Source organism: Pocillopora verrucosa, chromosome 5 (genome assembly GCF_036669915.1).
Source record: "Pocillopora verrucosa isolate sample1 chromosome 5, ASM3666991v2, whole genome shotgun sequence".
Classification (NCBI taxonomy): Eukaryota; Metazoa; Cnidaria; class Anthozoa; order Scleractinia; family Pocilloporidae; genus Pocillopora; species Pocillopora verrucosa.
In genome coordinates this window covers 62,039-72,984 of record NC_089316.1, presented here as the reverse complement: position 1 = coordinate 72,984, position 10,946 = coordinate 62,039, and the positions used below count along the sequence as shown (strand labels likewise).

Below are 10,946 nucleotides of genomic sequence, written 5' to 3'. Positions count from 1 at the left end.
CGTGTTTATTAGTCCAGTCCGAGATTTCTTTCATTCCATCAGCGAATTCTGCATCCCATGGGAAGCATCCAACTAAAAAATTTTGGTTACCGTGGCTCATGCGAATTTTATCAAAACATTTCCAGAGGTCAATCTCCATATTGCGCACGCCCATGTTTAGCTGGTCCGTAAAACTAAACTCTTGATTGGCCAACGCGATGCATACGTCATCTGTTTGATGTGGCCAATGACAATCGTCTAAATCCCCATATCCACTGGCTCTGTTGTTGTAGGAATTGTGAGCTCCGAGAACTTGCACAAGATTAATGGGAATGTCAATTTGGAGCTCTCGCTGTGTTTTTAAAGCGAAAGAAAGCCAAGGAGAAATTCTTGCAGAACCGCGCACGCAAATACCGTGGAATCCACACTTGGAGCAATTTGCTTCCACGCTGAACTGATCACAAGACTCTCCGTTGCTTTCCCGTCTCGATCGATCATAGTTTAGTTTTGCCCTCAACTGAATCCCATTTCTTACAACATTTTGATCCCTTATTGAAGCGTAAAAGGTTAGAAGGTTCTTCAAGACTTGACCTCTAACGAAATCACTCCTGTTCTCGACCTCTCCGCTTAACGGCCGACCATTCGACGGGAACTGATTTGGTGCCATACTTGCTAGTTGAAGATAAACAGAAAGAGCGGCCAAACCGAAAAAGCAGTATCGTGAGAGCGTTCTTCCCAAACTAACGCGTCGCACAGCCATTTTTACGACAATTTTAGGGATGATCACAATAATAGGTGGCAATATTATCTGCCATCAGGCAAAGGTGATACTGTTTTTGCAGGTACCTGTATTGAACCTGTTAACAGAAATATTGTCATTTGTTGCGAAGTTTCACCTTTGCTTTGTACCAGAGGTGTTAGGAACTGAGTAGAGCCGATGCGTGTGCGGCTCCTTCCACGTGTTAATGAAGTTTGTCACCAAGAAACTCATTAACTTGAAGAGATCAATCGGATCACTGTCGGTGTTTGAGCAACCGCGTACCTACCCCTCCCCTAACCCGACAAAAGTCAACTGATGAGAATATCGGGTTGATGCTAGGTTGGGGGAGGGGTAGGTATGCAGTTACCCAGCAACCAATATTGATTCGATCAATCGTCCATGTTACTGATAAGAATCTCATATCTGGCCTAACAAAATTTCATGCACGCAATTGAAATCAAAGGTTAACGTGCAAAATGATTAATTCTTGGACCACACATAGAGAAAGAAAATGATATCAGTGAATGGAGACTTTTCTGGTGTAGAGGCTTAAATATAATGACTATTAAATAATCAGTTTTTTCTTTTCATTAACTGGTTGCTAAGTAATATGTTTTACTCGAACAATAAAGGCATTTTCCGCGGATTGCGCTTTTGAAGATAGCGATTCCTTGAAAAAACGTGACTAATTTTTCATCTGGGGTTTCAACTTATAAGCACGGTTGCCTACATTAGCCAGTTTAAATTCCAAGAGTCAAAAAATTTGAATAAAAACTAATCATTTTATGATCTTTGATTTTCACCCATGACCAACTATGCATAACATTGGAAATACCCCTAAGGAAAATTTCTTTAGTTCCACCTATGTGGGTTTTTGTTTATGAAAGGAAGCTGTGATAGTTATTTAACAAAGACCAGATAACATGAGTACAACACGGAAGGATAGAAATGACGAAATCTTATTGAGAAATCTGTCTTCACTGAAGATAGATTCGTTTAGCAGTAAACAAATTACGATAAATCGCAGCAATTACAAAACCAAACATACAAAACGCATACACAAACCGTAAAACATGAGCTAGATCGAAGACCACCAAAACAACTTGCAAAAAATCGAATTATCTTTAATATCACGGAACAACTTATCACGAGTCAGAATCTAATCAAACGCACAGCAGAACCACTAGACTCTCTCCCTCGATGTGCTGATTCAGTGAACAAAATTGTTTATATAATGCTTAGAAAGGCAAGACCGCACATTTCTTCCCAACGTATAATACTATGTCAGGAATTTTGTAATCAAACATCAAGGTCAACGTCGTCATCGTCGTCGTCGTCGTTGTCATCGCCATCGTCATCGTCATCGTCATCGTCATCGTCATCGTCATCATTATCATCGTTATCGTCATCGTCATCATTATCTTCATCTTCATCGTCATCGTCATCGTCGTCGTCACTGTTGTTAATCGTCATATATTTCGTCATCGCCATCGTCGAACGCGATATTTGTTGACGTCGTCATCGTTATTTTTATTGCTGTCTCTGCCTACTTTCGTTAACGCTCCTAGGTTGAAAACAACGCCAATAACTGATAAGGGTTTGCGAGGAAGGCTGTGATTTTTACACCGAATTTAATATTCAAATCTGGCAGTTTCAAATATTTTAGACGTCATTCTCAACGGCTCAAATTACAGAATATAACACGCAAATGGCCATAAACGCTGTGCAACATGCACCAACCGCGAAACTCACAGCCCTTGGGTAGCTGAAGGCGTTCAAATAAACTATGGTGTGAAAGACCCTGGCGGCCGTGAAGACCCGTAAGCACCAAATTCCCCACGAGACTGGCATGCCAGAAAACATGTACAACCACGCTGTGATCATGAATATTGGAATGTTCTCCAGATCATTAAGATGAGCTCTGCAATGAAAATAGAAACTGTCGATGTATTTTTCCAATTTATATCCTATGTCATTAACTAAAAAAAAAACTTACAGTAATACCTTCTCACTCTTTCCACATCAGCATTTATTTGGACGGGTCTGCGCCTATAATCCTCTGGACTTGGAAACGCCTGTATTCCGACAAAGAAGGGAAAAAAAGAAGGCCATAAATGACACAATTTTCGAGGAAACGAGACCCGGAAAGGGTTTCCTGAAGTATTTTCAAATGTGCAAATTTTTACGTCCACAACTAGGGAGGGCGGACCTCAATCTCCTACCTCACACAGCCTACCACGTGCTTTTCCACGTTGGAAAGAAGAAGCTTTATGGAAATGAACCTACCCGACACATGAAAAAACCAGCGAGAGGTTCCTTCCCTCTCCCCCTCCCTTAAAAAATATTTTCACAAAATGTACGGTAAATCAGCTGGACAAAGGCCAACAGAAGTTATAAATTCCAGGGTTTTTTTCGTTTCAAGTCACAGTTTACGTCAAGACTCTTATGCGGATGCGTGAATGCAAGTTGTTACACGTAGGCTTCAACAACTTCTTGATAAGCACGTGAAAAACGGAACGAAACACATGGTTCATTTAACGTCTTGCCAAACGTCATTTTAGCCAATTATCCGCTATAATATTAGGCAAAGATCGCAATAGGCCTGCGAAACATTGTTATCTGACAGATTATGTGTTGGTTTTCCTTGAAATCCTCGACTTTTTCACTCGTGATATATGCTCCAAACCTATATTTTGCTCAAAAATAGCTTAGAAATGTGAAAATTGCTTGAAGTTGCTGGAACCGCATAAAGTTGCTCCAAACGCCAAAAGTTGCGAAGCACAATCGGCATAGGCCTATTTACTGACAACAATTTTTATCTAAGAATCACCGAAATAGATTCCCTTTTAAAATAAACGCTTCTACATGCATCTCTGTAAATTTCACACCTGTCAGTTCCAGTGGAGAGCACATAATTTTCTTTGATCACCGTTACATACGGGGAATCAGCGACGTAACAATATGTCACGCAACATGTCACAGTTCGTAAACACCGAAACTGAAATATCGATCGACAACTGTGGAATGCGGAGCTTCGTCACATGTTGTTTGCGACTCAATCCAATCCAAGCAATCATTAAATGTTTACAGAACAGCATGATATCTTTATCAACCTAAGTTTTAAACCTTAAACTAAATTCTTATTCTTTCAGTTTCCAATTCCTGTTAGCTTGAAAGTTTTTGTCACTACACAATGACATGATAACAACTGACGGGTTTTCTTACCTTGTTCGCAATACGATGCCTCGCGGTTACAAAGGACATTACCCAAGTCTTAAGCATTAGTATGGCGCCATAAAAAAGGTAAGCCGATAGGAAATGATCATCCACCGAAAGCGTTACCATTTCCCGACTGTCAAAATCGCCGTGTTCGATAATTATCGCGGTTGTAAATGAGTTTCGTAACTCTTCCACAAATCACGCGATCACGCAACGCGACAGAATGATTAAGCATTCATTTGACCACAGGGTTCCCCACAAAAATTATCTCTCCTCCTTGGCCAAAGAAAACAGAAAATCAAGAACTTTGCTAGAGTCAAATGAGAAACAATTTTGTAAATATATCTCTCATTTATATTACACTTGATTGTTTTGAAATTTTGTCTTTCAGTTCAAATTCTGCGTGCACCGTTTCAATCTGTCTGAGTTTACGAGCGGTTCTCTTGCTCCACATGCTAATTGAGGTAAGTCGAAGGCGATCAGTCACCAGTAAATAATCTCGAGATGATTTCGTAATGTGTGTGATTTTTGGGTGATGTTGCTAATTTTGGTAGCCCAGCCGGTAGGGCTCCAGCACCTGAGCGAACCCGCCCGTCAGCTGGTGTTGTCGGAGAAGCTAAATCTCCCTCTCAGTAAACCTCAACCCCACCCCACCCCCCTCAAACAACACACTCTCACATACTACACTTGCCCCGAGAGTTAAAGCCCCCTAAATTCTTCTACACTAATGACATTTTTTTATTTGTCTGATGTGCTATAGGTTATTTTGGTTATCAGAGTAAATAGAAGTAACACTACACTGTCTGATCTTTTGACTCCGGGTTCTGTAGTGACTCAAAGAGGCGATCCCGATTTTTACAAAATCCCATCGAAAAGCGCATTCTATAATCGCTGAGCTGGACATAACTGGTAATGAATTTATTTTAACGCTTAAAAGAGTCCTCTTTACCGTCACTGCCATGACTCAGGTAAATTATGATTTGAATTTTTTTTTCATTTTTTGCAGCAATGACGCAAAATAAATGCATGTGGGTTTAAAATATTTCAATCATTCTCTCAATGTTAAGAGATATACGATAATGCTCCTAATTGTTATGAAATAAAACTGAAAGAGATATTCAGGTAAATGAACGGAACTATGGTAGTACGCGGAATTTTTATCAAAGTGGAATGTAATTTCGACCAAATTTAACCGGAAATGATGCATAAGGGTGGAACTTGTGAAACGGAACTGTTGGGGAAATTGCATTGTTTTGTACATTCTCGATGTAATCTGCTGTTTCATCACAAATTAGTAATCATAGACATAAATAACTGCAGTAAAGCGTTAGAATTCAATAAATAATTTATTTTTTAATTTTTTTTTTTGACATTTCAAAGATTTTGTCATTAAATACCACTCGTAGAAAAAGCTTTGTACATTTTAAATGTAATCTGTTAAAGCATAAATAAAAATAACTGTGAATGATGCTTTATCCTCGTGTGTATACATGCCGCTTTGTCCATTGGGAAACGTGCAAGCAGACTTCGCATAATAAATTATCTGAATTTAACACTACACGTTTGCGTGTGAATCGTTTGTTGTACTAAAACACATCAAAAAAACTAAAGTTTGTTTTGAAAAATAGAGAGTTTTCTCATTCTTAGGATTATCTGCAATATTGATGGTACAAATTGTCTTTCCTTAACCAAAGTGCGGTGAAAGTTTTTGGTTAAAAGTAATCCCAAAATGTTTTCTCAAAGTCAATAAATACATATGTCTGGTTTTTGTTGGTTAAAAAAAGCTTCTTCTCTTCCACTCTGGTTTTAACTTGGGTTTTCAGTCTTCTATGAAGATCTTTGTTCTACAGTTTTTCCGGCTTAGAGAAGGCTTCTGTCCTTGCTGTAACGCCAAATTGTTAATTTCAAGCTTTCCCGCAACAAAATCCTCTTTGATCAATGAGATGAACTTGTTGACTGTTCAAGGCTAGTAGCAAAGTTCTGGTAGACATTGGCAGCTGTTGTTTCCTTTTAGTAATCTTGAAGATAAGGATATTAGCAAAAAACAGCCCAGAGTTATGATGACAACGCTGTACTCAAGCACAACCTCGTGCATTGAATAAAGCCTTGTGATGCGTGAGCCTTCCATCGACGAACTTGTATGGCTTGAAGCTGTAATTTCGGGAATAGACATGATAATTTTTGCGAGTCCTTTTTTGATGTGAAAATTCTTTCACCTTCAGCGCCAAGTCGAGTTGTTACTTCGGTGAGGTATATTTATCAAATGAATTTTCCTGTTTAATAGGCAAACATTTATTGAGAGGAAAGCGGTGCTGTTGCAACGAGATTGACGTAACATCCGGTAACATGATACATCCGGTGAAAATTATCTGGAAAGCTTTTACACCGCTTTAGCCTGATTAGAGCACTTGCGTTGACAGAACTTGTCATCATAAACCAGTAAATCTTTTTAGAAAAACTTGTACGAATTATATTTGAAAATATGATAATTTAGCTGCCATGTGGGGATGCACGAACAAGGTGCTATGAAAGTCAAAATTCCATGATTCAGATTGCAAAACGATTTCTGTCAATATGGTATCTGCATTGTGTTTCATGTCCATGAAAGAACCAGGTATTTCACAAGTTGTTGGGAAACATGCCGCATAACCATTTAATCCTACATTTTTGCCATGAAAACGTGATTCACGCTTTTTGTAAAAAAAACCAGCACGATTTAACTTATGTAACTCAGACGGTTATGTTAAAAGTTCATTTGGTTCTGGGCAAAATGCCTGCCTATCGAACTATCTGATGAGTGATAAAAGGAAAGTCCGTTTAAATTTCTCATCCACTTAATTTGTTCCATCATAATTCTAAAGTAGCGAAGACAAAAAGCTCTTTGTTTTCCGATTGTTTCACATTACAAGTATCTCGAAGAACGAGTAAATCCTTCAGAACTTTATCAGGGGAATCAAGTTTCGCCACAGCTAGCCCGTGCTCAAGGTCATGCACTTGTCCTAGCTTATTAAAGCTAGTCATGGCTGACAGAGCGAATTGTTGAGTTACTTTATTCTTCACTCTGTTTAGAAATAACTTAAGCCATCCGACTTACCGCAAACAGCCATTTTCAAAGCGCTCAATGAAATTTAGGGTTGCAACTGATGTCAATGAACGAAGGTGGGGGGGACGTTTTCACACATGAGTTTACAATGTCGAAGGTGCTCCCTGTTCGTCTCCTTGAAGTTCTCTCAGAAGGTAAATGAATTACCTTCTTTATTTAAAATAGGAGCCAATATTTTCATTTTGTGACACACACATTTTTCTCTCTTAATCTTTTACAAGGTTTATTTTTAACAAGTTCTTCAGGAACATGCAACAATAATCTCCTCTCAGTTATAAGTTACGGGATCAAATCATTAGTATTTACTCTCTATTATTGTTTTGGATGACCTCTCTCCTGTTCAACCCGTTTTTCCCGAGCTCACCAGCTGGTATTGACAGCTGAGCTGCAAATGGTACAAAACCAGAAATTGTGAAATACTCGCTGAAATTAGTTTTAAATCCAAGAAGATTTTATAACCATCCTTAAGTTCGAAAAACCGCTAATTCCTCAGCATTTCTCCGGTTTCCCTCTTCTGGCCGGCCACAAGATTAACTTAAAACGGACGGAAACAAATTTTTTTCGGAATAGCTAATTTTCTGCCAGAAGTCTTACAGCTGGAATAATGGGCCAGTGTGAAATCGCGACTCAGTTGGCAGTGAACTGAAGTGCGTAGTTTCGTCGGCTTATCTTCACAGTTTTTACACTTTTCCTTCTCATCTTCATGCGGCTTTTCCGTGGTAGCCGGCTTCGTTCAGTCAGAAGTCACGTCCATAGAAGTGATCACGTGATCACGCCAGGTCAGCCAGCCTGTCATGATAATTTTATTAGTCCATGTAGAACAACCTAAGATCTCCCTTGAATTCAGAGCTGCCCTTCAAACAAGGCCCACAACTAACGGAATTTCAGTTTTACGAGGAACGGATAGAAATTTGTATATCTCTCGGAAGTTTGTTTTGGCGTGTTTAGAAAGGTCTTGAAATAGGGCAGGCTTTTCATTTAAGGCAAAGCACTGAAACACTGTAAAAATGCAAAACTTAACGTAAATTACATGTTTGCTACGTCATTATTTAATGATCAAGGATGCTGAAGTTCTTAACGCAATAGATATAATAAGAACTTTGCCGAAAACGTTTTATTTTGCTGGGGTTGAGTAAATGTCTCTCTTCTAACGGAATGTTTTAAATAAATGTTTCCGCCGTCTGCCTGTCTGTCTTGAGTGGTTTTCAGTATCTTTCATATGTATTTTGCGTAATAGGGTCTAAAAAGCAAAGAAAAGCTAAGTAGAACTGTGGTACCACTGAATAAAGAAATTAAGCTTTATTCTAGAGCGATTTTCACGCGCGGGAATACACCTAGGGATTCTTGGCAGGGGTCCAACTGATCAAATCTCCAATTCCTGACTCTATTATAAAATAGAACATGCCATTTTCCACATCTGCGGTCAATCCTGGTTCTAAAGTCCACGTACGTTTTCATACGTGGTATTTGAATTGGGCACTTGAGCTCAAGAGAACATATTTATACTCTCTCGTTTGAGCTGTGTTTAAAATTCACATCGCTTCCGAAGCCGGTAGGGAATTAAGTTCAGATGATAAATTTTGCTCACTTTTCTAGTTCTTAATTTTAAAGAAGATACCTCTAAGGCGTAGAAAAACCCTCTAAAATGTTCCCCCGCTCCCAGTCCTCCCTGCGTGTGGCTTTGTAGCTCAGTTTGTAGCATCTGGGAGGCATGCGTTTGAATCACGTCAAAGCCTGAATCTCTGTTTTACTTTTCTTTTCTTCTGCAATGGAAGGAAATTGCAGCTTATCAGCGAGAATCATCGCTTTACTTGCTTTTCTCTCCCTGTTATTCGTTTTGCTTCGAAAAGACAAAAATATTTGGTCTAAACTGGCTCAAAAGCTATGACCTACCTAAATAATGACCCTCTCCTCCCCCTTGCACTTGTGGTAACCTTTACGTGATGAGCGGTAATGGACATTACAGCCCCTAATGGAATTGTTCTCAGACCTAATCATTTTTCAAGTAATCCCTTTGGAAGTTTATTGTTTCTGAGTATTTTATTTTTTTGACTGATTAGGAAGGGGCATAATCCCCATAAAAGAAAAAATCAATTGATAATCCAACTGCCATTGAAGTTTAAGAGGATTACTTCACTTAATGATAGAAATTTAGCACGCTGTGAATCAAGCATTAAGACTTCGCTGAAAGAGCTCTTGGTGAACTTTTAAACTAAAATTTGCGATTTAAGACCCTCAATTGCAGCAAAAAAATCATCAAAGATTCGAACTAAAAGACGCTTTTAAATTTCCTGCCTTGAAAAAGTAGTTGACCCTTATATCAGTCGTACGCCGACGCAGTCATCAGTTGTCATGACAACTAAGTACTTTGTGGGAACAAGACCTTTGCTTTGAGGCATAAGTGGCCTTTACGTGACATTCCCCTGTGAAAAAAGAAGATATCACGAGATTTATTGGATATCAATTGAGTCATGAAGATCAAGCGATAAGAGAACCAGTTAGAAATTTAAAGGGGATTACATTAAGGACAAGTTTATTGCCTTTATTTCTTGATTTGCTGAAGGAAAATACGTCATTGCTCGTGAAAACATAGAAAATAATTTTAAAATTTTGCTGAAAAGTCAAACTTTTTTCTCAAGTCTTTTTTGTGCGCTTTGTGGAACAGCGCGAGTGTTGTTTTTTTTTTTTAAGAAAACTGACTGACTGCAAAAATCTACGTGTGATGGATATGGATCAATATTTGGTTACCGACTGTTTAAAGTGCCAGCCTTTTTAGTCTTTGTTCTATCACTATTTACTTCAAACTGCATCACTGACAATTCTTGATCTGTGTGACCACTGAAAATAATAAAGAAAGTACTTGACAATTAAAGGTTACACTAAGCATTGATAACAAACGTGCACAAGCGTAGCTACAGCCAGTATCTTTTCATCCGTTCAGTGTAGGCGACTTTTTAAACCTTTAAACTACAACGATCTGATTGGTAATTCTCCCTCCTTAACTAACAATTCCTTTTAAATTTTTTATGAGAATTTGGAGTTAAATCACGATAACAACGTCTACCTGATAAATTAGAGTATTCTCATCACCTGTTTGCTGGATATAGTATGGATATTATAGAGAGAAGTCGCATGTTAATCACCTGTGGAAGTTAAAGGATTTAGGTTTATCTTTATTGCAAGCGAGGGTTGCTGTTGCTTCTTTATAGAGAATCATTCCTCTGCCGCAGGCGCATGCGTAAAGGCCAGCACATTCCTTACACGTGCGCATGCACATTTTCGTCATAACATCTTACTGTTGCTGCGACGACACTTTTCCTTCAATGTTCTAGGCTAGATTCTCAGACTTGAAAGTGGTTGTTCTTCTACGCAATGATTTATACATTTCCCCATCGGCACGTGTTGGGAAAAGTAGTCACTACTAATTCGTGAAAAATCTCCTTATCATAGGTGACCGGTCAGAACATAAAATGAAAAGAATGTTTCTTTGTAATCGTGTGACCTGAGGAATTACAGAATTTATCTAGTGATTGAAGACCGGCTTTTTTCTTTACTTCCGGTATAGTACATAGATCTTTGCCGGATACAATGACGTCAATTGTAAATCTGATAAGCCTACGAAAGCTTATATGAATTTAAACAGAAAAAGAAACAAAAAAAAAAAAGAAATGCAACAGGCAGCAACACGCCCACGTTTAGCAACCTCTAATTCTGTTTGCTAACGGAAGAGATTTTCATTAAGGTTCACAGCCTCTCACCGACAAACACGTACACTGATGTACGCCCGTTAGAGTACTGGAATCGAGTGAACCTTCCATCCTCTAGAAGTTTAAAAGGACGCAATTAATTTCAGTAGCGTCATATAGAATGGCCCCTCAATACCAT

General features: G+C 38.7%; 1 protein-coding gene across 1 annotated transcript; it reads right to left on the bottom strand.

The window, feature by feature from the left end:
- Positions 1-1,842: 1,842 nt before the first annotated feature.
- On the bottom strand, positions 1,843-4,171 carry LOC131772779 (microsomal glutathione S-transferase 1). The gene is made up of 3 exons (XM_059088738.2): positions 3,965-4,171; positions 2,744-2,814; positions 1,843-2,660 (listed from the first exon to the last, which is right to left on the bottom strand). Exons 1-3 carry the CDS (start codon positions 4,082-4,084, stop codon positions 2,423-2,425), a joined length of 429 nt encoding a protein of 142 aa, XP_058944721.2. The 5' UTR covers positions 4,085-4,171; the 3' UTR covers positions 1,843-2,422.
- Between the last annotated feature and the right edge of the window lie 6,775 nt (positions 4,172-10,946).

Excerpts from the sequence above, each read along its gene's own strand:
- LOC131772779 (XM_059088738.2), bottom strand. The coding sequence starts at position 4,084 with ATGGTAACGCTTTCGGTGGATGATCATTTCCTATCGGCTTACCTTTTT. Across the intron at positions 2,815-3,964 it reads GGCATCGTATTGCGAACAAG|GCGTTTCCAAGTCCAGAGGA; the intron begins GTAAGAAAACCC and ends GTCGGAATACAG. Across the intron at positions 2,661-2,743 it reads GATGTGGAAAGAGTGAGAAG|AGCTCATCTTAATGATCTGG; the intron begins GTATTACTGTAA and ends TTTTCATTGCAG.